Below are 27341 nucleotides of genomic sequence, written 5' to 3' on the forward strand. Positions count from 1 at the left end.
TTGTAAAACAATTTGGTTTATTGTGCTTTGTTTGATGCCACATGAGTCCAGAAGATGGAAAGGAGATTTTGTACCGAAAAGAGTAAAGAGTGTGAAGACTCACACCTCCAGCAGAGATCATGTAGTTTATGTTATGAGAAAATAACAAATTTAAAAGATAGAAACAACTAAGAGCTGCCCATAGAAACATGTACAATGTATATAAGTATAATAAATGATCTACCTCATCAACTTTAAGTCACAACATTTCAGATTCCCATCATTTCAACACGTCTGTTGTCGTCTCTTCACATGGCGTTTGGTTTCTCCCTCTCATGATGGAGCAACACTATTGTCCCTGACCTGAGTGTGACCCTGCAGGTCGGTGAGTTTGCTACTTGTGTTCACCTTCTGGTCCGCGGGCGGCGCGGTGCTTTTAATGCTGGTCCACGAGGGGCTGAGCTGCCGAGGGCTGTGACCCTGTGAGAGGGCGTACGAGGAGCGGCGGGCAGAATTTCCTCTTCTGAACGTTGACCTCATTTCCACTGGGTGGCGGTTTGTGCTGTGGACCTACATGACATCCAGGTATGAGTCATTACTGCTGTGCGACGCCTTATAATCATGGAAAGACCTGAGCATTACAGGAACGGTTCACCACAAAACAGATCCATAACTCCTCGTCTCATATGAACTGAAGCTGAGGTTTGCAGAAGCACGCAGAAGCACGCGCACACACACGCGCGCACACACACACACACACAAACATCCACACAAACACAGTTGTGATTCTGACTCACCTTGTGTTTGTCGGGGCTGGCCAGGATGACGTTGAAGGCGTAGGCGGTCATGGAGGGCAGGATGGCCAACCAGGTGGTGAGCAGAGCTGTGAGCCACACCATCGGGTCCTTGAAGGCCTCATTAGACGCGCCTGAGCAGAAACACACAAAACAATCACACCGGCTCACTGCAACCATTGACAACAGATCCTGATGCCGGCGATCAGATGAGGACATGGACAATAGTAGAGGATATAAAAAATAGACGTTGCTGTCTCTGGGTCTGGTTGAGTATATTTGTACAGTAAGTAGAGTAGAATCGTACCAACAAAGAAATAGTCGGCGGGTGACCTCTGAAACAGCTGGGGACTGTGGGTGATCCTGGTACAGAGGAAGAACATCCCCAAGGACAGAACCAGCACTGCTATATTGAACTTGGTCCAGTATCTGGTGACCAGGACAATCTGACACACACCAACAGAAACACAAGCATGAGGTCATCACCATGGGATTCAGTCTTTTATAGGTAAATGTTATACTTTAGTATGCAACCACTGAGGAATTTGATTATAAGCATCATTCTGCTTTATTCAGAAAATGTATTTTTGTAACAACAGTAAATTATAACCTGCTGCTGCTCTTTGGATCAGGGATCACTTTTCAGGTGGGTTATAAATTAAAAAGCCCTTATTAAATTACGTCTATCGTGTTATAAACAGTCCAAATAACAAACAAATATTACCCTATTTATAAAATAGTGACTCTTTTGAATTCTTTGAATGATTCCAGAGCAACATTCGGACGTGGCACAGCAGAAGAGAGACGGCCTACCTCGACAGTGGCAGTGAAGATGGCCGCCAGGGAGATGGTGACCGCCATGGTCTGGTAGTCGCGGGCCGAGTCGTGGAAGACTCCGCACGGGATGAAGAAGAGAACGAGGGAGGCGTAGACGGCGTGGAGAAGTGAAGCTGACAGCGTGTGGAGATTGGACAGCGTGTGTTTCTGTCCCACCTTGAACAGCTCGGGCCAATTCAGGCTGCTCTCTGCGCTCAGATCCTGAGACACACACAGACAGAGAGGACACGAACATGAAGCAAGTGCCGATTTCATAGTTATGGTGACGACAGGAGGTCTCACCTGTTCAAAGATGGCCATGAATAGAACAGGATGGGCCGTGTAGAAGGCTGTGTAGAGACCGATGAACCAGTTCTCATACATTGTCTGCGAGACAAAAACAGCGGGTTGACCTAATTCACAACATTTGATCCGTGCTCAACTTCATTTCAGGGCTGTGAGTGTCAGTGTGGCTGACCTGAGAACTGAAACCATTGAAGAGCCCAAACCACACGTGTACCAGAGCAAAGCCACAGGTCTTAAACAGGTAGTAGCGCAGGAAGAAGGAGATGCGGCGATAGGACCAGCGGCCGTGGACCAAGAGCAACCTCTGGAGGAATCTGAAGCGAGCCAGGGAGAAGTCTGCGTTCTGCACCGCCTGACCCCCTTCCACTCCAGCCAGACCCACGCCGATATGAGCCGCTGCCAGAGGAGGTGTTGTTAGTTTCCAGACGTCTAACATTTTCACCTCCTTCACCTTCTTCCCTCACACTTACTCTTGATCATGTTCACATCGTTGGCGCCGTCTCCGATGCACATGGTGATCGCCCTGGTGTGCTTCCTGACCAGCGAGACAATGTCGGCCTTTTGTCCGGGCGTCACGCGGCAGCACAGCACCGACTGACACTGCTCTGCCAGCCTCATGAACGAGGCCCCCCACTCCGGTTTCTGGTCAAACTCCGCCTGCGGCGTAAAAAGAGGAAAACAATTCAAGTCACATTCATCTGCGACTGCCTGACCTTTTCTAATTTGCCTTTATGGCTCCGTGCGATTGCTGACATTTTGGACGTCGGACGGTAAATCCTGATTTAGAAACGAGTAAACGAGACTGGAGACTCAGACGTGCAAACACAGAAACACATATCAAAGCACGAGTTAACTACATTCAATAAGTGATTACAGCTCTTCATTAACACACACACAAGAGGGAGGGAGAACGTTGTGTGTGTGTGTGTTGTGAGCTCTGTTGTTAGGTTCAGTTGTTTTTTAAGTATTTCATTTCCTTATTTGTGTGGTGCAGAAGGTTCAGTCCCTTCCTTTTAAAAGTGCATGGTGTTTGTATTCCCTGCTTGCTGAGCCGGTCCTAGTTTGTTGTTGTTCCTTGTTGACAGTGATGGTGAAGATTAAACCCCGATACACAGACATGCATGTTTTGATGTCATCTACAAAGTGCTGAAGTGCAGGACACACCTTTATAGATGAGCCACAGTGCCTTAAGTATTCTCCATATCACTCTTAAGTGTATTCAGACGTATTTAGATGTGTAGGATTTGTCTTGTAGGTGACTAGTGGGAAGCATTAGGCGCTTTCACAGCCATGACTCTTGACCTTTTGCGTTGCTCCTCTCTGACATAAACAACACAGTGTCTCCTTATGACACTGGGCCACTTGGAAGCTGTATGACAACAGATATTCAGCCATTTGAAAACCATATGAGTAAACTATTTCTGGCCCCTGTTTTTACCAGCTCAGGTCCAGTGAGGACCACGGCAGTCTTCTCTCCAGCCGTCTCTCTGTCTACAGCCCACAGCTCTGTCTGTCTGGCCTTGAAGAAACTGACCCCTGGGTCTGGGGACTGGAGGATCTGTCTGCAGGGGCAAACACACACAAGATCAATGAGATGAGCCTCTCTCTCGCTCTCTCTCTCTCTCTCTCTCTCTCTCTCTCTGTCTGTGTGTGTGTGTGTGTGTGTGTGTGTGTGTGTGTGTGTGTGTGTGTGTGTGTGTGTGTGTGTGTGTGTGTGTGTGTGTGTGTGTGTGTGTGTGTGTGTGTGTGTGTGTGTGTGTGTGTGTGTGTGTGTGTGTGTGTGAGAGTGTGTGTGCGTATTTTTATCATTGCTAACCTCAGCTCCTGCCATTCCAGTAATCTGGTATCAGGATCCAGTAGTTTGCAAGAGTATCCAATATTCACTGCAGTCTCTACAAGGGCAAAGCCAGAGGGAGTGGGAAGAGAGAGACAAAAAGACTGAAGCTACAGAGAGACTTTGCCACAAAATGTGCAGCACAGCATGTTGTTCTGAGGTTGTTACAGCACTATGATACCTTTCTTGTCGCCGGTGAGCACCCACACTTTGAGCCCGGCCTGTCTGAGCAGAGAGATCGTCTCAGGAACGCCCTCCTGAAGCCGATCCTCTATGGCCGTCACTCCCAGAAGCTGCGAAACACAAAAGGTATGGATAATATTGGACAATGGCGTCAAATGACACTTCAAAACGCCACGAAGGTAATCAGACAGAATCCCGATGAGCCCACCAGCAGCTCCGTCTCCATTTCATCGTACAGCTTCTCTAACAGCGCGTCACGGTCGCAGGTCTTCATGGTAACGGACGAGGCCAGCGTCTCCCTCCACTGCTCCCACGTTGCCGCAGAAACGCATCGAACCGCAACACACAGAGTCCTCAGACAGGCCTGGGCAAACAGCTGACAGGGGGTAAGTTCACATATTATTTTACAGGCTTCTCCATCGGACTGAGAGATAAAACAGGAGATTAACCCTTTGACCTTGGAAGGAAATCATCTATATCTGTAAATCAATCATCTAGTTTTGCATTTCATTCTAATCAAAGGGGGTTTCATAATGGTTTAAAAGCTAAATCTCTTCATATAATTAAAATCAGCTGTTTTAACTGTGGAAATGAAATGGAAATTGCGATGCTGTGTATCACAATCTAGTTCACCTCCAGTGCTTCTTCAGTCGCCTCCTGATGTGGACAGTTCTTCTGCAGCCTTTCCAGAATCACTATGTCCGCCCCCTTACAGTACAGCTTTATACCACCGTCCGGCTCCTGCACTGGAATAACCACAAGGTCAGTACGGGTGGGAGCAGCGGGCTGATAAACACGGAGAGATGTGGTCAGAGTGGGATTAGAAACGATCAGACGGCATGGATTCTCTTAGATGACGCTAAGTGCTGAAGTAAGAGTTCTGCCACCTCTGCCTTTCAAGCGGAGAAGAGAAAATGCATTATTCATTCGTGTATCACAGGACTTCTCTCACCCAGCACAGACATTCGCCGTCTCTTGCTGGTAAAGTCCAGCAGCGCCAGCAGCTGATATTTCTGAGAGACGCCCAGCTCAGAGATCACCATGAAGTCTCTGGTCCTGGAGAGGAAGACCCAGCCCAGCTCCCTGGCTGCACTGACGAGAGCCTCCTCATCTGGGGATGCGGCCTGGTACACCGGGACCTCTGAAGGAAGCAGCAGTAAACAAGTTGTCGTCCACGACATACGAAAGCCTACTGAGATGTTAAATGACATCAGCCCACAGGGAAACCTCACCGGTCTTCCACTCTGCCATGACAGTGTGACATAAAGCCAGAGCGGTGAAGAACTCTCTGCTGAGGGGACACCGCTGTCCCCTCAGCGTCTCTACCAGCCTGGGGTCCCACATGCACAGACCACCGCAGGAATACGGATTCCAGCTTAGGTCCATCCGCTGTGGACACACACACACACACAGATAAATAATGAGGGCAACAGAATAGCACAGCATGAAGAAGGAGCTATGGGTAACGAAAGAATGTGGAAGTGATACCTCTGTGTCCTCAGCACACACTGACGCATCACCTGTGAAAACCAAAGTCACAGTCTTGATTTTCCGAAATGAGGTCAAATGTTAACAGGCGGATAGAAAAATGAAAGAAAGGGAGAAACAGGAAGTGACTCAGACGTGCGACATATGGTTGATGTGATTTTGACAAGGTTTCAATTACAGTTTCACTTGAGTGGGCTGGACCTGTGTTAAATATTTAGGAGATGGATTCATGGCTGCTGGCTACAAGCATGTTAAGTACCTCTGTGTGTCTGGCAGACTCATCAACTCTCCTGAGGAATGAATTTATGTAAGATGGCTTCCCTAGAGGGATCTGCGCATGACCTCAACTGTAACACACATTGGGAATTATCACCTTTCCTCCTTTGCTACATGTGGATTCATATCTCAGGGAGTCAATCAGCCTGTTGGTGAGTCAGGAGCTGTCTTACTTCACACCATCCCAACAACAACAACAACGAATCTGGACAGAACCGAGCTTGTTGGAAAATCGGGTGCCAAACAAACACCGTTAAGTGGAGCAATGCAACAAAGTGTTAGTGGCTGCTGCTAATGTGTCACATCCCCTGTGTCAGTTTGTGCTTTCGCACATTTTCTGACATCTCAGTGGATGTTCAGGCTGGCAGGATGACTGTGAGGAGAAGAGCCACTCAGTCATCTTCACACCATTCAGGATTAAAATCTATACAGCAATTTCTATTTCTATTTTAAAAGACTGTTTCTAATACATTTGATTTATTTTTTTATTATTTTGTTTGCGAGTATCAGAGAGAATGGGATTGTTGGAATTGTACAAAGAAAAGGAAGATAAAATGTTGCCTTTGCTTGGAAACTATTCTTAACATGGAAACTTTTGTTACCATATATCTCCCCTGCAATGCAGCACTGCCTGAAGAGCAGCTCGTTCTGGGTTAACGTCCCAGTTTTGTCACTCAGCAGGTATTCCACTTGGCCCAACTCCTCATTCAGCGAGGTGTTCCTGGCCTGGGCCGGACTGTCTCTTTCATCCCAGTACATCTCGATATCCCAGCCAATGAACATGCTGTGGATCATGTGGATCATCTCAAACCTGCGAGCACAAATGCAACACGAGCCCTTAGAGAAGAATAATGTGTGCCTCCGCCTACAGGAGTCCACCCACACAGTCAGTATAGTAAACAGGTAAGAGGAAATGTTGTAGAGGGAACTGACGTGATGTAGAGAGCGATGGGTAGCGTTGGGCTGAGCAGGATGATGTAGCTCCAGTAGATGAGGAACGCCGTGTAGATGGGGTTGCCGTCCACCACAAAAACAGACAGAAAATCCACCCGCTTGATGACACGACTCATAAACACACCAGAGCCGACAGCTTCCAGCAGAGCGATGGTCAGCATGCACATCAGAATCTGGACACGGACACAGAAACATTTGTGTTTGTAAATGTATAACTCCATAAAGATGTCTCCTGCTTGTCCTCCTCGCACTTATACCCACTGACCACGATCACCACTTTGTTGAGAACTTTTTCCATCTGTGTCTTCTTCACTCTCAGTTTGCCGCAGTTCCTCAGTATCTTGCTGTCAGCACCTGGTACAGAACAGACAACTATTAGAAAGATATCACTCCGGCAGGTTGGTCGAGAGAGTCAAGAGACTCTCTTTCAGTCAGAGGGCAAAGGTTCAAGGCCTGGTGTCAGTAAACATGCGCTGACTTGCCCTTGAGCAAGACACTGAATGCGTACCAGCTCCGGGGGTTTCTGACCTCACTGCAAAGAGGTCGAGAGAAAAGAGAATGTTGCTCGTGAGGATCAATAAAGTATCACATTATGTTTTTCAGTGATGTTGTCTCAATCTCACACAGAGACACTTGAGTGTATATATGTGCCATATCGTCAAAACTGTTCAAGGACTGAAAACTGAGGGAAAACCCAACCAACTTTAGTCCTGCAAACAGAGTAATGTGTCCATCTTCATCGCCGCTTTAGTCAAAATAGGCCAATGTCAAAAGTGTGTGATGAGGGTCAGCGTTATCAGGCTGCCAATAGAAAGTCTCTGATGAATGGTATAAAACCCTCATCTCAGGATGAATTTGATCTATTGATCTGCTTTACCAGAAGGGAAAGGGTCAAAGCTGGGAGAGTCGTGACACCTCTGCCTGGTCCAGTAATATCCGATCAATGATCACTTAAAGGACAGGAGGAGGGATGGCTTTCTTATCAGCGCCATGTTAGCAGAATCACATTTAAGCCACAGCTGTGAGTGTTAAGTACCTTCCCATAATTAGCAGTATAATGCCTTTCACATAATAGGGTTTTGTCATTGAAGGTAGACGAGGCCAAAGTAGAAGGTGAAATGAGGATAAGTGGCCTGGCCGCAAAAACTGTATACAATAGACTCGTGCACGTTACAATACACCTCCACTGTGCAATATAGCATGGCGGCTCCTCCTCTCATCTTCCTCAGCTTCCTTTTATTTCAGACTCTACTGGACAGTGTACTTCCTTGCCTTTCTCTTTTACACAAAACTGTAATATAATCCATCCCTTTGCCACGGGCCCTCAGATTCTCCAGGTACAGGATAAAGTCTTTTAGTAGTACCTGTATATATTGCCAATCCATAGGCAAACCCGGTGTTTCGCAGGACTGTTCCCCTCAAGAGGACGTGGTCACTCTCCAGCGGGAGACACTGTCCCCTCCAGTGCAGCTGACCCCTGAAGATGTACAGGCGATCGTTGGGCTCCTCGCAGAACACAACACCTGTGAGACGTGGAGATGAGCGGTTACATTCACACTGGGCTTCACTTTTATACAGAGTACATTTGTAAATGACCTATGTTTGTACTTTATGTACCGTCAAAGCCAGCCAGAGCCTCTGCTGAGGGTTCAGTGGTCAGCTCGGTGTGTGTCGCACCCAGCGCCTGTCGGTATTTGAGGTTGGTCTCTCTGCGAGGAACAAACATGGCGGGGATATTTTACAGTCCACAGTAAAAACAAATGAAGGAGAGGCAGCATATGGATAAGATGCATACAGAGAGTAGAGACTGAACCAAGCTGAGATTCATTTAACTGCCTTCAATGTGCAATCAAGCTCAAATCAAACTAAAAAAGGGGATTGTACACATCTTTTATCTCTTCTCTGAGCCAGTAAACAGATTTTTAGTCTATTAAAAAGTGCCGGCTTCAAAACCCCAAGGATGAGAGGAGAATGAACAGTAAAAAGTTTCAGTTCATTCATTGGAGCATTACTGCAACAACTACAACTTTTAACAGCCATCAAAGCGCTGAAACCAGACCTCATAAATGTACTCGACAAAAAAAAAAGGCTTGGATATCAGAAATGGAATGACTCCCGTTTCCCCACCCGTCGATGTCTGCCGTCTCCACGTAGCACAGACTGTGAGGCTCGGAGCTGCAAAGGAGGAGAACGTCCGCCTGGGATGAAAGAGAAACATAAAAGGAGAGAGAGAGAGAGAGAGGGGAGGGGGGGTAAGTTGAGAATAACAGAACGAAGGAAATGGAAATAGAGATACGGACAAAAAGGAAAAATTCAACCCCCTTTGCTGAGAATCATGTGCGGGTGTGTGATTCATAACATCTCATGCAATGTCTCTGAAGTGCAGCTCATTCACAATAGAGGCGATGCTCCTATGTTGACTTTTAACTTAAAACTGAGGAAACTGGATGACTTTACAGAGTTAAAAGAGTCTCTACAGAGGCACCGTGAGGCGGTTTGGTTCCTCCAGTGATCCAGTGGAGCCGATTACAGAGCTCCTCAAGTGACCAGTGTGCAAATAGAATGGTTGTAATGTTTTTTAAAGGTATTTTTGACAGTGACTACACGCTGAATTACACCATCTTTGTCGAGAATCGGAATCGGAATGGAGACACTCACAGGAATGATTTGGTCTCTGTGGATCCGCAGCACATCTCCCACACACACATCTTTCCACTGCTGTGTTGAGAAGCTGAGACAGTGGACAGATATGAAGACCATGACTTAATCACAATTTCATATACTCCACTTTCCATATAACATGCTGGTCAACATACAAACAAACTCCAGAATCCAAACTGATCCTTGCTGATTAGTGTTAAATAGTTTCAGATGCTTGTTAAATTCATAAAATGGTTGGAAATACTTGAGCAAAATCCACTTACGGTATATTTTCAATTATAAGATGAGGAATTATTTTCCATTGTTTCATAAAATGTCCTTTGTAATTTTGTTTATATATGCAAATACACAATTACCAATTTGGATTTTAGCTCCAGTTAAACATTTTGTTTTGTGGTTTAAATTATATAAATGTCAAAAAAGTAATTCCAATCCCTTCATGAAAAATACAAAAAAAAGGAACCGAGGCGGCACTGAAGACAGAAATGGATGTTTTTAGAAACGACTCATAGTTCTTTTGTCCCTATATGTGTGAGAAATGCTCTCTCATGCCCTCCTCTAATGCACAAAGGGACCATCGAGGGATTCACTCATTCACACTTCATTAGAGCTTCATTAGAGCGCCGTTTCAAACCGCCGCTGCACCGAGTCCTGCGAGAATGAGCGACTGTCTTTGTTCTCACCTCTGGGAGATGAGTACGTCACAGGGCCTGGAGTTAATCTGAGAGTCACTGCGTCTCCTTGTCTGGAAGGGAGATGGAGAGAGAGAGAGAGAGAGAGAGAGAGAGAGAGAGAGAGAGAGAGAGAGAGAGAGAGAGAGAGAGAGAGAGAGAGAGAGAGAGAGCGAAAAAAGGGAGAATGAGAGAGCGATGGATTGAATAGCATGACGGTGGTTTGGAGAAAGGGGAAAAAAAGGAGTGATGGACAGAGAGAGAGCGAGAGAGGGAGTGAGGCCTGGACATGAAAGGTTGAACGGCAGAGCGGAGAGAAGGGGGAAACGCCATTACGGGGCTCTACAGTGACACCAGCTGGGAGATTTACGCCCTCCACTAAATGATTAGTCAATAGAGAGGGGTCAAGCAAGCGTTTCACCCAGAGCTGTTAACGACCGTAACTCAGTGATGCACTTAACCAGAGAATTCTCCATGCAAAACATCGCGCCTGCATTTAAAAGGAAAAGCTTTAATGATAGGGGGGAAAATTAATGCTACTGGGATGACTGGTTTTGTCAATGAGGAGAGGACAAGGAGTCAATGGGGACAATAAAGGAGAGAAAGGCGGCGAGGGAGTGAGACAGAGACAGAGAGAGAGAGAGAGAGAGAGAGAGAGAGAGAGAGAGAGGGGGAGCGAGGAGTGCGCACACGCTTAAGTGCCGGGTGCGTTACATGCGTCCATAAGGCTGGCTGCATGTTTGCGTATGCGTGTGTTCAGCTCCACGCCATCACTCAGGGATGCGCGGCCCCTCCCATCCCTGTCCCGGGGGGGGGAGGGAGGGAGAGGATTGGTGGAACTCACCAGGTCGTTGGACAGGTCTCTCAGCCCCCTCACAGTCAGGACGGCGAGCAGGGGGATGATGGTGATGTACCAGGGTATTGACGAGATGGCGGGGACACACTGGAGAAGATTACACATACAAATCACACGTCCAGTACACACACATAGTGAGTGAGTGAGAGTGAGAGTGAGAGTGAGAGTGAGAGAGAGAGAGAGACTATCTGACCTGCAGCACCAGCATGAGAAGGAAGAAGATGTTGGCCACCCGCTGGAACTGCTCGAACAGCGTCAGCGGCAGGAAAGTCAGGGGAGTGTACTTATAGCTCCGCAACACATTGTCCTGGCAACAGACAAGCAGGCCAGAGACGGAGAGAGAGAGAGGGAGAGGGGGGAGAGAGACACGAGTATCACCGGCTCAGCTGCTTCTGAGTGCACCTGCATGTCAACAGGTGTTAGGTTACTATGTCCTGAAAAGGGAACATGCATGACTCGCTCACCGCGTATCGGCCCCAGCGGAAACCCAGGAAGGATTTCTTCTGTTTGTGTTTGTGGTGTCGGCGGTTGTTCGCCCTCACCTCCCATGTGAGCCCTGTGGAGACACACGCCACTTACACACACGCGGCTCTATCCCTGCTCTCAGAGACCATTTACACGCAATCATTTAATGTATCGTTTTCCCCCTGCAGACAACAGATGGGTGTGTGGGTGTGTGTGTGTGTGTGTGTGTGTGTGTGTGTGTGTGTGTGCGCGCGCTTGTGTCATCATGTAAGTGTACAGTATGCCACATCTCAAAGGGATTCTTGTATCTCCTCATTTCAGAGCCTCAGGAAGACAAAAGAGACTTAACAGCATCTGGCGAGGAAGCCCGATCCCTTACACTAGATCAAAGATCAACACACAGGCTGTTAAACATGATACTGAGAGTGTGTTGATTAAGACCATCTTCATCTCTAACTCTCCACATGCAAGACACCGGTTGAGATAAACAGGAAAGAGAGGCTGGAGGAGAAGGAGAGACTTACCGGACTCGAAGCTTTCCGTGGTCATGGCGCTGAGGAGAAGGCAGACTTTTCGGATTATGCTATGAAGAGAAGTGGGCAGTCAGAACCTCACTGAGAGATTTAAACTGTAACCTTGTAACTCATTACACTGTTGCTATGCTTACCGATATGGCACACCAGAGTAAAAGGTTATAAATCACAGTCAGCCATTGTCCCCCCACATTCTGCAGAGAGTCGTCTCAATTGTATCGGTTCAACTCTGTGTCTAGTTTTGCAATATCAGCAATGTTGACGGCACCTGGAAAGATTACAAAACAAAGCATCAAGTCTGTTTTCACTCAGTCTAGAATACAATAGAGAGCTCTACATGTCTTGCGTAATACATGGACACATAAGCAGAGGATAGTAAATAAAGAAATAAGCTAAACTCACTTTGCTGGTATCGTCCTTCAGCGCTTCATAACACACACACACACACACACCTGAGTCGTCAATCAAAAGCTCCTCTGACCGCAGCTCCACATTTACATGGCTCTGCTTTCATAGCCATCCTCAGGTGCTTTTCAGAGTTGACACCTGTTTTCCGCCGCCTCCCTCCCTTCTCTGGCCTCGTTTCGGTGCAACATCTCCTGTGGTCCCGCCTTCCTCTCGCTCCCAGGTGGAGGAACCAGTATCAACATCCAGTATTCCCCACGCTCCCTCACCTGAGGAGGGAGAGGAGGAAGACAAACGTGGGAAGGTGGGGGAAGGGCACAGACGGCAGCGCACACATTAACATCTAATCACTACCCAGTGCCGGCGGTCAGCTCTGAAAAAAACGAAATACACATATAAATACTTCAGATAAGGGTTAATGAGCCTCACCAAGTCCCAGAGTATCTTTGTGGGTGTGCGGTTGTGTTGCTGTTGCACCGTAGCAACACAGAGCAGAGGGAGTATCGGTGTAAAGGTATGTGAAAGCAGAGAAACCGTCTTTGTTGGGAAGACCTGGAGAGGCATTCAGGGCCGAGCTCGTTCCTGTCTCTCACTTAGCCTGAACAAAGTCACAGGGAGACACCAGCACTGATCTAAAACATGAGATTGAATGGGAATTGGACTGAAATGTGTATAAATTCAAACCATAAGCATGCATTGATAGTGTAAACAAGCTGGTGTGAATTTACGATTCTGCACAATTAGTAGGTAATGAATGAAATGGAAGCTTTGAGGATGAGGTGTATCCAAAGCATGAGGAGGCAGAGCAAAGTGACCACAGTGCCAAAGGACCCATACATAAAGCTTCACTGAGAGAGAAAGAGCAGCAAACTCATCACACACACACACACACACAGAATGTGCTGAATAAAGAACGACTGCACTACATGCTGTCAGAGGAGGGAGACCTAGCAGTCGCCTCAAAGGACCAGCAGCTGTGGATCGCTGGACTAAAGTCCTGTTTACTAATGAAGCCAAGTTTTAGATGTATGGCAGGAAGAGGAAGGTTCATAAAAGGAGAAGAAGAGGAGAAAGACTGATGGGAGTGGGAATATTCAAGTCTGGGCGTGTTTTGTGTCGACTCTGGTGTTTGGACCTCTGCACTGAATCAACTCCACCCTGACAAAGGAGAAGCACCACTGCGTTCTTCAGAGACATGCTACACCTTCAAAGCTCTGCAAGAACTACCTGAAGGCCAAAGAGGAGCAGGGAGTGCCAGCTGTCATGGACTTTCCTCCAATTTCTATCCAATCTGTGTGAAATAATTCAAAATAGAGGCATCTACACAAGTGGTCTCAGACTTTAGACCCCTTATAAATATGAATATTATGTATATGTATATGGGATTGGGCACTGGTTTTACTAAATCAGTCATATTCCCTCAGATTAAAATCAAACAATTAAGCAAAATGAAAAGCAGGAGAGGAAGTGACAACATGCACTCAAAAATCCTAAAGAATATATTTCATGTATCCATCATATCTAAGCACTTTAGAACAGCATTCTGCCTTCTTCATGATTCTAATGCCACCTGGTGGACATAAGCACCCATTGCAGTCCATCCATCAGGTGAAGGTCAAACTGGAGAGTGACTGTCAACAATCGAAACAACGCACAAAAGGCAGTTCACTGGATCCACAGGTTCAGTCGGTGTCAGTTAAATGTGCTCTTTGTGGTTTGATGTATCTTTGTCTTTGTCTCATACCAATGTTAGTGAGCCTCTCCCCACAAAGGCCACGCGTCAGCACCTGAGCCTGTGTGTGTATCTTCAGTCTACACGTGTGTGTGCATATCTAGGCCGATCTTTCCTATCTATTTTAAACAGCTGGGCTGCGCAGCAGTGGTTAAGGAGATGTGCCGTGGCATCGGGTGCTCTTAGGCTTCCACACACCATCAAGTACGTACGCCTGTCTTTTCCACCACAGTTTAACTGTTGCCCATCACGACTGTGAAACCTCACAACGGTACAAACGCGCACACACACTGGCTCTTTGTCTGTGGGTTTATTTAAAAAAAATGTGTATCTGGGATGCTTATAGCTGTAATGCTCCGAATGAACCACATAGGACCTGCATATAGGGAACCATGCATCTAATCATCATGCAGAAATACTGTTACAGTCCGTACGGCAGTCATGCTGTTTGACATCGCTCACGTTCACAGGCGTCTCTGATCCTGTATACTGCCGCTTTGCCGCTTCTACTTTGCACATCAGCGGCCCGTGAGAAAAACAGGCGCTGTGGACAAGGGGTGGACATCGCAAGTTTGACTTCCTCATGACTGATTTAACACACTCACAACGGAAACATAAACACACTGTTAAACCTGATTGGTTTGAGAAGCAGAAGCAGTGCACAAAAAAAAAACCTGCAAAGGTTTCGCTAATATCACTCATGATCACTGAAGATATGAGGCAATCGTCCTCTTTTAATCGTGATAACAGAAACGGAAACAGATAAGGAAAGTTCAACAACGATGTATCGCCACCCGAATACAACCTAAAAGCTCTAATCAATCAGAACATTCCACACATCTGGACGGGTAAAACACATAAAACTACATACTGAAATTGTGATTCTTAGCTCTTTATAAGCTGCTTTCTGTGTGCTTACTCATTTGTCGCCTAAAAATAGTGGTCAAATGTGTCAATTCAGGAAACGTCTACCGTATTATCTCTGATTTGAGAACCACAACAGGCAAGAACCACACAGGATAAATACAATGTCTTTCTTCAAACCACCACACTGGAGTTTGTTTAAGGTGAGCGTCTTTTCTCATCTAGTTCACCACAGGATGTCCCGACCTCCGACCTCTGACCCGACCAGTACAGTGTAAGAGAGCGAGCGAAGGCAAGGCTGTGGGAAAGTGTTCACTTACTTCCCCCCCGGGCCTAGATTGCGACTGTAACCTCATCAAGTGACAGTAGAGAAAGTCACACAGCAGCCGTCTGAGAGGAGGGAGGGGGCAATGCTGGGCTGACGGCTCAATTTCCTGTCAAAAGTGGTTAACAGCTTGAGTTAGGGAGGCAGAGACCGGAGACCCTCAGAAGCAACACACACACACACACACACACACACACACACACACACACACACACACACACACACACACACACACACACACACACACACACACACACACACACACACACACACACACACACACACACACACGTGTAAATAGGTTAAGTCAAAGGTGCACAAAGTGTCCTGCGTGTAGGAAAGTAGGACATGGTGGCTATCTGGCGGGAGTGTGTGTGTGTGTGTGTGTGTGTGATATAACAGCAGAAAGGTTTACAGGAACCCCCCCCATGGTGAGTCACCGGGTAGCATCGGCACTTAGTTCTGTGTGAAGTGTGTGGGTGTATATCACACACACACACACACACACACACACACGCAGGGCGCGTGCGATCTCATGGACACACAGCCTAAATGTGTACAAGACCAAACTGCAACCTTTCATCCAGGACATTTCTGTTAGATCTATACATTAACCCTGTACGCGTTGAGACCACTGCACAGGCAGCCAGGATGTGGCATTGTGGCTCAGTAAGAAAGTGGCAGAAAATGATGCAGGCCCACCAACCAATGTATGTTTATTTGCAGTAGTGCAAATGAGTCATGAGTGAAAAAGGAACAGCAGATACGCCCCTAACACACACACACACTGCATGTGTTAAGTGCTTCTCACATGTTCTATTCATTATCCGTGCATTAATAAGAGATATGATATCCAGACATGCACCCTCTTGTTACTGCTACTGTGTGTGTATCCTCCCATCCTCCATATCACCTTACCAATTCTTTGCAAATCTGGTGACACACTTCACCGAGCGCAAATCTGTTGGAATGTAGCAAAATGTGGTTCTGTGGCTAAAAGTGATTCAGAGAGAAACTGCTCAAGTTGTGACACAAACACAGCTCACAACACCGAGAGGATTATCCCCATCCTCACCAGGACAGCCCCTACACACACACACACACCACAGCCGACCAGCACAAAGTGTGCAACAACAGCCTGAGGGACAAGGGTCAACGAAACCCCACACACATGTTACTGTAAACTTGAGGGCTTTAACATGACGACTTTTTAAGCTGCAGAAGAAACCAAAAAGCAACATACATACATGTACGTACGCTGGGAGTCTAAAGGTCACTAGGTCACAAAGTTTTTCAAGATCATAAATTGCAAAAGCTAAATGACAGTGATCAAGAGACATGATTACTGTAAGGCTTCGTCGTTACCACAACAACAAGCACGGTGACAGTTTAAGATGTAACGCAAGCAGAAACAATGTGCACCTATAGATTCAGTGATTCACTTTGAGCTTTCAACTTCAGTTTGGTTCTGTCACGTTTGTGTTAGTGAATGTGAGAGAGTTTCAGTAGAGAGAGTGTGTGTGTGTCAATACTGAAGTCCTGCACAGCCCCTCATAGCCATCACCTGGGAAAATTTGCAAACGGTTACCTGTGGTTTTATCTAGTAAAGGGGGGGGGTCACAAACCAAATCCACATCCATCTCTCATTTATCTCTCATATGTGATCACTGTGCACAGTTTCAGTGGAATAAGTAGGACAGTGGAGCCAAAGTGACTCATCTCAGGATCACCTGTTGGTTTGGTTGGTGGCCGCAACTTCAAGTGAAGAATCTGCCTGTTTTTCTTTGCGATCGAAACGGAAAAGGCAGAGGGGCGGGCGTGATTGGCAGAGCGCAGAGTGCAGCGAGCCTGAGAGCAGGACGCTGCTGAGTCCTCAGCGCCGCTCAGTAATTGACAGGTGTGGGTGCAGCGCCACACGCACGCTCTGCGCAAACAGGTAACGCACACCAACTTGCCGAGCCGCTCTGGGATAGAACCAAAAACCACGTGTTGCAGAATTACGAGCATATATTTCACCAAGGTGAGTCTAATTTACTTTGACACTTTAATGCTCAACTTTTACTTTTTTGGCGGTTTGTGTTGGATTATTTATTTGTACGATTACTTATTTGTGCTTAGATTTGAACAATTAAACATTTTAAATTCACTTTGCAAACTAAACGTAGCCACACGTTCAATCTCAAACTAATTTCTAAATATATCTTCCAGTATTCATGTCTATATTAACTGTCAACACCCTGCGGCATTGCAGGAATATAGTTATAGTAATATTAATTAATAATATAAATATTAAAGGTGACAATGACGTCTAAGTTCCCTCCTACTCCTGTGATTCAAAATGAACGCGACTTAAGAACTAAATCGCATATAAAGTCGATGTCAAACAAACAAATACATAAACCAAACCACCATGAAATGAACCCCGTGCTTCTTGTCGCTCTGTAGCTCGGGTCATGTCTTCCCCGGGGAGCCCTGGCGGTCCCTCTGCCCTGCGTCAGCCCCCCTCCTCCTCAGTGGAGCACCGGGGCCACCATGAGTCTGACCCGGTCCCGGGACTCCTCTTTCCCGCGACGTCTTCTCTTCTGGCTCGGCGTCTGCGCCACCTGCGGGCCTACGGGGGCCCCTTGCGCCCCGTGACGCGCCGCCAGAGGGAGATGGTCCCCACGGACAAGAAGGACGAGCAATACCGGGCCAAGCGTCAGAAGAACAACGAGGCGGCCAGGCGGTCCAGAGAGAAGAGGAGGCTGAAGGACCTGGTGATGGAGGACCAGCTGCTGGCCCTGGGGGAGGAGAACGCCGGGCTGAGGGCGCAGCTCATCGGCCTGCAGTGTCACATCAGCCTGAGAGCAGAAACGAGCCCCGCCGTGGCTGCTCCCGCCTCCTTCGCTAACCCCGCTCCCCCCTTCTTCCAGACGGGACTTTGGGGCCACAGCTGGGGGCCCCCGGTCTCCGTCCTGGGCGTGGGGCAACAGGAACCAACGAGCCTCCCCTTTGAGCCCAGCCTCGGCCGCTTCGCCTCGGCCACAGGTGCTGCTGTCCCCGGGCTTTGTGAGGCAGCATACCGAGGCTTCTTCCCCCTCGGCTCGCCCACCTCTCCGCCTCTCCTCCCCCGGGGAGCAGGCACGAAACGCGGCCGTTCGGAGGAGGCGGAGGCGGGACACCAACAGGTGTCCTCCAGCGATGAGATCCACAGCAGCACCGGGGCTCCCTCACGTCGCGCCTCCTCCGCCCGACCTGACCTCCTCCACCGAGCCTTCGCCTTCTCCCCAGTCTCACACACACCTCAAAGGTGGCTGGTTCCCCATGGGAATCCCTCCAACGACCTCCTGGCGCCCTGGAGGTCCTCGTTCCTGGCCCCGGCTCCCGTCTACCCTCCCCCGGGCTGGGTTGCAGGCCAGGCAGCTTGTGTGACCGCAAGTGTGAATTAGAAGCAGAAAATAGAAGCCAAAGCAGCAGACACGCGGAAAACATATTTTGTTAATGTAGCTTATCAAAATGTTTATTTTGAAATAAATACGAACTTTCTTGACAATTTATCATTAGAGAACACAATTACACATGGAAATATGTATTTACTGGGAAACACGGTGAAGCTGTTTCCAATTAATGTAGAATATAGGTGTATTCCTGCATAAAATATCGATCTATGGGAAATTCCAACTATTTCAAGAAATACAGAAGTGAAATTCATAATCCTAAAGAGTTGCATATGTAAATATAAGATGAGCTTCTAGCCTAAAAATGTGTATTTTCTGTCAAATGTGTGGGTTATATTACATTTTGAGAGAGGATATTAAAAACTGTCAGACATTTTGACTTTATTGCACTATATTGATATTCTGCAGCAGATGATGCAAATGTGCCAAACTTTGTAGATTTACAGTTGAAACACATGACCAGTATGAGTCACATTAGGGGTTTGATTTGTGGTGAAGGTTTATTCTCTCCAAGCGAACAAATACCACATGTATTTTCCGTGTTTTGTTCCTGCGGTGTCAACGAAACCGCCCAGTAGTTGCCTCGGTTTTCCCCTGCGTGATTCCCCGCAGCAGAGACTCGATTTTAAGGAGAAGTTGAGCCTCACCGGAGCTGCTGGAGGGCAGAAGGTGGCCGGACCTGCAGGCTCAGACCCAAACTGACACATCGCTGCCTTATACAGTATATTTCACCCATCTATGAAAAGTTATGTTAAGTTCTGTTTTATGCTGCCCACTCAGAAATATTGATAAGAATGACGCAATATAAAGCATAATTACACTTTAATGCGTTAAGGATACGAGGTTTTAACATTGAACATTGCATTAATCTTCTTGTGACGTTTATTCCATCCACCTCTGCATAAATCAATATTTTATGAAAATAATTTGATTTAATTAATTTTGGTTCTTACCTAATATTTTATAAAACATCTATTTGTTTTAATGAATTGAGGTTCCTAATGTTAGATATGTCTCAGCAGGAGAAGCTCAGGTGAAATTATTAACATTAATCACGTCTAAGTTCAATTTCCAGGTTTAAGATGACGTAATTTAACCCGTTACGTACATCAGTCCAGCGTTCCTCGTTTCTCCGTCGTCTTTCTTACATGTTCCTAAAGCTACCAACAGGGGGCGATACAACACAACCCTGGTGAACTGGCCTCAGTCAAAGTCGAAGCGCATCTCCAACTAGTGAACTAGTGTGTGAGTTTTGTTTATTTTACGGAGATTTATCGGGCAACAAAGTCAAATTTATTAATAAATTAAGTTGGTTTTCATTGACACGCAGTAACATGTTTATGGATACTGTATCTACATTAATATGAGGTTCCAGAAGGTTTAAAGTCATTTATAGCTGTTTACAGACGGTTTAAAATGGTGGTTCTCAAACAGTGGTCCCACCAGTGGTACTTGAAGTGCCCGCTGGTGGTGAACCGAAAGACCCTGCAGAGAATAAAAACTAAATGAAATTTATGGAAATTCTGGTATTGTGACAAATTATTCCCAATAAAATGGGATAAATTCATTTTCTAAAGTGTATTTATTATTCTTTTAAAGTATTTTTTTTGTTATTGAAAATTGCCAAATTCATGTCAGTTACTTTTCAAGCACAGGAAACAAAACTTACTTATAATATTACTTCAAACGGTACATTCTGTATTATATATCTCATTATGGACAGGGGGCTTGATGTAAAATACAAAGTGTACGGCAAACACAAGAAAAGAGAGGAAGCCGAGTGTGTGGAGAGTCTCTGCTCCACTTTGACACACACACTACACTGATAAGTGACAAAACACTTTTTTTCAGTCAATCTGAAGCGCCAAAGATTTATTTAACTGTCACATTGCACATTTTCAGACACTTTACCCAGCACGTCTTGAAGCTTAGTGTAAATAGCTGAAGGACATACACACACATCCATTTCCTGGGTGCTGTGACTTCATATCTTTTACTCAAAAGCGTTGAATTTATTGTACATTCTTCTGAATTAAAGCAGAACTTAAATGCCTGGAACCTGAAGCCTATACAGATATGCTGATAATACTGTTTTTATTTTTTAAGTAGGTGACGCCAAGGTCTTCTGAGGACGACGGCATAAAGCCAAACCATCACCACCACCTCTACATCGACACCAAGGATGACCGACACAGGCGAGCTGAACAGTAAGAGAGGCGAGCACAGGAAAACCTATGTGAGAGTCAGTGCAGAGTAAGTGGGAGAAAGGTTGGAGGGTAGGTCTGAGAGCAACAGGACATAAAGAACCCCCCCCCCCACCACACACACACACACACACTCCTTATAAGTGCATTGATCGCCACGATAAAACCCTCAGTGCAGAGTTGTAGATCTAGCTAGAGAGGCAGATAACCCCTACTCACTTTAATCAGGTCACTCCACGTTCACACCGCAGACAGTGGCAGCCGACTGATCATCTCTGGCAGCTGAAGGTAAGAGTCTGCACGCATTGTCACAAGGTTTGGCACCAGTGTGGTCACAGCACAAAGATCCATTGTTAATGACCTCATTGGTGTTTAACCATCTATCTACCTATCTATGTGTCCATTCGTTTCCTAATTTGCTGGCGATTGTGTGCACCTTTGTGATAAACAGCCGAGGGGTCAAAACTCACAAATGATTTCAAAGTTTCAACCAATTCCAGAAACCAAGATTTAAACTTTTTCACAATTTCACATCACTTTAATTGCATTTACTCTGGATTCAGTCTTCAGTATGTTACTTTGAGATCTGGCAACAGTAGTTTGAGGAAGAGGAAGTGTGAACTTGTGAATATCTACCAGATAAATTAACCCTACACTTTAGTCGTCTTTCTATACTGTACATATAAAATCATTATTTTGATTTTTTACAGCAGGTCTACTCAATTTTCTTCATGGCAATATTTCTGTAGCTGAATGGTTAAAGGGCTCACATTGTTTTAAAAAGGCATCGTAATATCTTATACTTATTCAGGAGCCAATGCCTCAAAATTTGACTTTACTTGTCATGAATTGTTTGATAGACCCTTGAGCAGCAGAAACATGGATGGCATTCATGACATTTTTGTCCTAAATGATGAAGGTTGCCATTGAACCAATTTTGATTTTGGATTCATTTCTGATGCATGATTTTTATTCATGAAACAAACATTTTGTAGCACCCCTTACCATTAAAAATGTATGTATGAATGTGTGATGACTGAGGTGTGTATTGACTGCAAACACACAAAACATACGCATTTCTATCTACTTGTTTGCTTCTTGTCAAACTGGCTGCAGAATCTCACACGAAAGTGCAGAAAGTGTTAAAGCACGAGACTCCTACAATTCTGCACCTTTCATAAAATAAAAAAGTAGAAAACTCGGCACATTTTTGTTGGCATATTAGCATCTTAATCTAATTTTAAGATTTTGAGGTTAAGGGTGTCACACATTGTGTAACATTAATCAACTTGTTGAGTAGTAGTAGTCAAGAAGGCTTAGAAAGTAGAAACGATGACCAAGTACATTAACAGGTTTCAGGAAGTTACTTCAAAGTGAAAGAGCACAACACTCAGTGATCTACCTCTACCCTATTTCATTGCTCTGATCACTTATTAATACTATAGAAACCAAAGGCTGAGCAGCATGGAAATATTTTTCATACGTTTCAACATTCCACTACAGTAACAGTTTCACTTGTGGACGCTATACATTTCTTCAGCCACAAAACTACCAAATGTAGTATGTGTAATGGTGTAAAGTCAATAAACAAATATGGTGAGGAGAGTTACTGTCTTTACATTCAAGGAGCTGATGCATTAACGGAAACAGCTTGTCAGTGTGTGTGTGTGTGTGGCAGATTCTCTCTTTCCCACACACCCAAGAGGCCATTTATTTACTCTCATTTCCAAAATGGCAGTTTACAAGAGACGTGAAGGAACCACAGAAAAAGGACCAAATTTACTTCCTATAGCTCATACATAGAAAGATTCAGCGCACGGCAACACAACAACAGATGTTACAGTGTGAGAAAACGGACGGCAAAAGAAGAAGTTTGAGAGTTCCTTACTAAAAAGCAGGCGCGCTATTATTAGTTGAGAAACAGGTGCCAGTGTGCACCGGAGTGGTGCGGCTGGTTGGCCTCAAGAGAGATTTCACTCACAAACCATCTCTCTCTCTCCCTCTCTCTCTCTCTCTCTCTCTCCCTCTCCCTCTCCCTCTCTCTGTCCACGGCTGCATTGTTAGGGGGGGTTGGCTGCACTAATTGCACAACAGCAGCAGTTTATATCGAGTTTTTGTGTGGCACACACGCATGCAGGTGTCGCAGACCTAAGCTCTCTGTGGGCACAGAGTTGCATATTTTTAACTTTTCGCCTCTCACCACCACACACACACACACACACACACACACACACACACGCACACACACACACACGCGCACATAATTCAAGCTCTCTTCTCGGCTTCTCTTTAGATGCTGAGAAGAGAGCTTAGATAGATACACTCTGACTCATCCGCAATACACAGAAATGTAAAAAAAAGAGAACTAACAATTTCACAGGACAACTTTATGGTAAATTGAGGTAACAGGCTGTAAAGTTATTGAGAGTTGCTTATGTGTGAACTTGTGTTACCGTTTGTTTTGCAGCATGTCGATGAGGTGTTAAACATAAAGTATGACGTCTTTTCCTATCAGTTTATCAGACAAGAAGGTGTGATGACAGCATCATCGTGTTGAATGGCATTATGCACACACACTACGCGTGTGTGTGTGTGTGTGTGTGTGTGTGTATAGAGAGAGGAGGTGGTAGGGTGTGAATGGTTGTGCATGTGTGAGTGTAATGTCTATAAACTGGGGCCTGTCTGTGGTTTCGACGGTGTTAATCTGTCATGCAGAACTTCCCATGAAACCCAAGAAACCACCCGCTCATCTTCACCAATGAAAGAGAATTCATCAAATGGTGTCAGCGTTCATCTCAGATTCAGGTTCTTCATTGTGCATCTCTTGTGTGCCACATGCAGCGTTGCCCCTCTCCTTTCCGCAACGTGAGACAATAAAGAAAAGGAAGTCAATAAGAGTTGGAGAAGAGGAAGTGGTGCACCGGGGTACATTACAGAAGAAAATGTCAAGAAGCAACTAAACTATTGCTCGTTTTTAATCTGAATTTCAAAATACAGTCCATGACTATGAACATATACAGTAATCTGGCATTAAAAGCTTCTGAATGGTGGATAAAACCTCAAGTTTCATATTTTTGTGTCGTATTAGCAGAAAGACGCTGTGTGAGCCGTCGGCAAACTCTCTTAAGTCTTTTGATAAGCAAACAAATCTCAACAACATGTGATTCCAATGGGCACAAGAACACAATACACTACTGCATTGTCGTATAACCAAACAAACAGACAAGTCTACTGTCTTTTGACCTACTAAATGTTTCCTATCATAGCTTCCTATGCATGTGGTCCAGACAGGTAGGTGGTGAGGTTTTGTCAGGAAGGGGGGGTCGTGTCTCAAAGGAGGACGGACTTACTTGTGTTTAAGACAAAAACCACATGAAAACTTGATAAGCAACTTAGCAGGTGTAAGAGTTTCATTTGTATAGATGCACTCTAGAGTCTGCCCTTTGGCCTTAATCACAGGATAGAAGCAGAGACACTGATCATCTTCCTCTTCACAGGTCTCCTCTGGTCGTCACAGCTCTCTATCATGGATTCTATGTTGCTGCCTTTTCACCAAGACGAAAACGACGATCTACACGTGCAAAAGGAGCTGATACTTGGATCCCGTCGGAAAAGGGAATTCATACCCGACGAGAAGAAGGACAATGTCTACTGGGAGAAACGTCGGAAGAACAACGAGGCAGCCAAGCGCTCGCGGGAGAAGAGGAGGATAAATGACTACGTGCTGGAGAACCATCTTATGGCCATGAAGGAAGAGAACGCCAGGCTCAACGCTGAGTTACTGGCTATCAAGATCCACTTTGGCCTGGCCCACCCGGCCGTCTACAGCGGCCACCAGAGGAGCCACCTGCCGCACCGCGTCTACGGCACCGGCACCCAGCCCATCTCCTCCACCAGCACCCATCACCCGTCCCTGCAGCGGGACTACTTCCGGGGGGAGAGAGACCCTTCCGTTCTGCCAAACCACCAACCTACTCAGCCTATTTTCATCCCCGCTTATTCTCTCCACGCACTCAGAGGCTACTCTTATTTAAGCATGGCCGACAGCGCCGGCTCTGGCCTCCTCAATCCGCTTGTACCGTCTCCAAATCTCCCCCCCGCCCATCCATCATGTCCCGCAGCCCCCATACTGAGGCCCATTCCCACCAGAGCCACCTCTGATGAGGAGGAGCAGCAGGAGACGGGGGTCCGATCCCCGTCCTGCGCCGCTCCGCCTCACAAAGTTGGCTCCAGAGCGGAAAGACGCTACGCTCCACCACGATGACATATGTCTAACCACTTGTATACAGGAGAGAGGGGCCGACAGGCAGACATATTGTCTACAAGACTGTAAACAAATTCTCCATATTTCTTGTAAAACCAGATATTCCTGCTGTAGCCTTAAAGTCAAGTGAGTGTAATGCTCTTCAGGGTAAATGATGTTCAGAATAGGTCACTGATCATTGATTTTGTGAGCTGGAATATGTTTTGGTGATGTTTGCTATTCACTTACCAGCTACATAGACCACTGCATGGACCCACACGCTACCTCTTCATCATCACCATTGGCACATGATCACATTCTAAAAGAATCATAGAAGTTAACTGGTTAACATAGTGATGTGATAATAAATACTAAACATACATTTGTCACAAACTAGTGCTTGACTTGACAACCAGCAGTGGCAGATCTGATCAACTGGAGCTCATTCATATTCACACTGCTGGGAAATTTCAAGCAGAATCATGAGTCATCTCTTAAAGGGAGGCCCCACCAATTTAACACCTGCCGTCTAAACAATGAGATGTGATGTCATAGAGGTGTCCTGAACCCTGCTCGCAAACTCCAAGACCAACAAACTAAATTTAAAATGTACAATCAACAAGTAACCTATCAGATCCAGATCAAATCCCTGCAATCAAAGTACATAGAAGCAAATATCACCGCTCTGATATGTTCTCATGTCTTTTCTCAGGCATGTCTAGCAGACGTGTGGGTGTTCAGCTGTGATATTATAGTGTAAAATCTAAAAGGTCAAAGTCAGTGATCCCAGCTGAGCACGCCTACATGAGTAAAGCTGCTAAACCATTCAACCACTGAAGCAGCAAAAGAGATAACGCCTGATACCTGTGACTGTACAGCTTACAGCCCTCTGACAAGACTCCATGTCTATCGAAAGATCTGTGTGTGATACATGATTTCTATGTCAGATCTTGAGATACGTGGCTTTTTTGTGTTTTTACTCTAGATAAAACAACTTAACTTGTAAACAATTGTGAATAATGTTAAAGACACCTGGTTGGACACGCCGTTTTACTTTGCGTTCAAATCTGGGTTCTGTTCCTCCCTCTAAACTTTTGAAGTGTTCTTATAAAGGTTTTTTGAAAATGTAAACTGTAAACCTTTCACACCAGACTACTACAAATGGTCTGATATTCTTGGGAATGGCAGTGTGTAGACAGTAATGCTGAAACTACAATTGTCTGGTAGAACAGGAAATGCTTGAGCAAACAACTTTCCCCAAAAAACTTGTTGCATGACGTCATCAAGCCAGACAAGCTAGTGAAGGTGGATATTATTATACTGATAATATAGAATAATAATAATACCATCAGATACTGCATGTACGGCTCCTCTGGGTCTCTATGAAGGCTATTTATAATTACGGTTAATTGGATAATAAAGGTTTGTTGGCAGGTAAACATAGAAATATGGAGACATTTTGATGTTAACCCCAAAGGTGCGCTACGATAATGTTAATATCTCATGTTTGTTCATACACCAGCGTATTAGAAGCTTGATTGCGGTAGTTTATTTGTAAGATTGATTCATCAAGGAGTTCTGAAACGACTTTAATTCAACTTTTGCTTTCTGAAGTTCATCTTGTTCGTCTGTGCTGTAAATAGTCAAAGCGGTGAAATTAAGCTAATAAAGTGTTTTTGTGCCTGTTATCGCCACAATCTTGACTTGAGTTTGAACAGTTCTAAATGTTTGGTGGCACAAATTCATTCTATCCTCGCTGTTGTGAACGCGTTCAGTAAGTATGAGTCATTGTTTGCAGCTTTATGTGTGTTTGTGCGGTAAGAGTTAAGCTAACAGCTGCGGAGGTTTAGCGACAACAAACAGACATAAATCATCAAAAACGAATTTAAAGAATTTAAACTGTGTGTGTTACTAAAGTCGGTGCACGAATTACTTACAAGTATGACAGCAGAGCAACTGACTGAGATTGTGGAATTGTTTGGCGTTTCTTTAATGGTGGAAGCCGGCAGGTAGGTGCTTTTCAAAATAAAAGTACCGTGACCTCAAGTTTTTTGTAAGAATTAACAGAGGCGTTTTCAAAATAAATACACCAATAATAGGTCACCAAATAAGTTTAGAGCTGATGATTTAACGCAGTCCCACATTTTATATATAGTGTAGATCAAAATGTTCAAAATCATAAAGGCACACTTGTAAATTTGAGCAAATTTGTAACAATTTATTATACAATACACAACTAAATAACTAGAATAACTCAAAATGTCGATGGTAAACTTACACATTGATACATACATTGATTTTAACACATTTGTTAA

At 45.4% G+C, this 27341-nt stretch overlaps 3 protein-coding genes across 3 annotated transcripts; 2 read left to right on the top strand and 1 right to left on the bottom strand.

Moving 5' to 3' along the window:
- On the bottom strand, nt 1-27035 carry atp8b3 (ATPase phospholipid transporting 8B3). Its single transcript, XM_076153349.1, has 31 exons — nt 26964-27035; nt 25276-25345; nt 12219-12490; nt 11951-12084; nt 11808-11836; nt 11283-11374; nt 11012-11125; nt 10807-10905; nt 9975-10036; nt 9289-9361; nt 8758-8828; nt 8248-8339; nt 7995-8153; nt 6896-6984; nt 6610-6803; nt 6279-6487; nt 5401-5432; nt 5145-5301; nt 4865-5053; nt 4546-4658; nt 4121-4288; nt 3911-4022; nt 3712-3787; nt 3334-3457; nt 2366-2552; nt 2068-2291; nt 1893-1976; nt 1587-1811; nt 1081-1219; nt 777-907; nt 1-549 (listed from the first exon to the last, which is right to left on the bottom strand). The coding sequence occupies exons 5-31, from the start codon at nt 11830-11832 to the stop codon at nt 313-315; spliced, it is 3477 nt and encodes a 1158-aa protein (XP_076009464.1). The 5' UTR covers nt 11833-11836; nt 11951-12084; nt 12219-12490; nt 25276-25345; nt 26964-27035; the 3' UTR covers nt 1-312.
- LOC143002961 (uncharacterized) lies at nt 17012-19465 on the top strand. Its single transcript, XM_076153391.1, has 2 exons — nt 17012-17162; nt 17588-19465. The coding sequence occupies exon 2, from the start codon at nt 17596-17598 to the stop codon at nt 18568-18570; it is 975 nt and encodes a 324-aa protein (XP_076009506.1). The 5' UTR covers nt 17012-17162; nt 17588-17595; the 3' UTR covers nt 18571-19465.
- On the top strand, nt 20772-25929 carry LOC143002938 (nuclear factor interleukin-3-regulated protein-like). Its single transcript, XM_076153350.1, has 2 exons — nt 20772-21071; nt 24281-25929. The coding sequence occupies exon 2, from the start codon at nt 24310-24312 to the stop codon at nt 25045-25047; it is 738 nt and encodes a 245-aa protein (XP_076009465.1). The 5' UTR covers nt 20772-21071; nt 24281-24309; the 3' UTR covers nt 25048-25929.
- Nucleotides 27036-27341: the final 306 nt, after the last annotated feature.

This window comes from Genypterus blacodes, unplaced genomic scaffold (genome assembly GCF_046128005.1).
Source record: "Genypterus blacodes isolate CSIRO-AG114 ecotype Tasmania unplaced genomic scaffold, CSIRO-AGI_Gbla_v1 ptg000058l_1, whole genome shotgun sequence".
Lineage (NCBI taxonomy): Eukaryota > Metazoa > Chordata > Actinopteri > Ophidiiformes > Ophidiidae > Genypterus > Genypterus blacodes.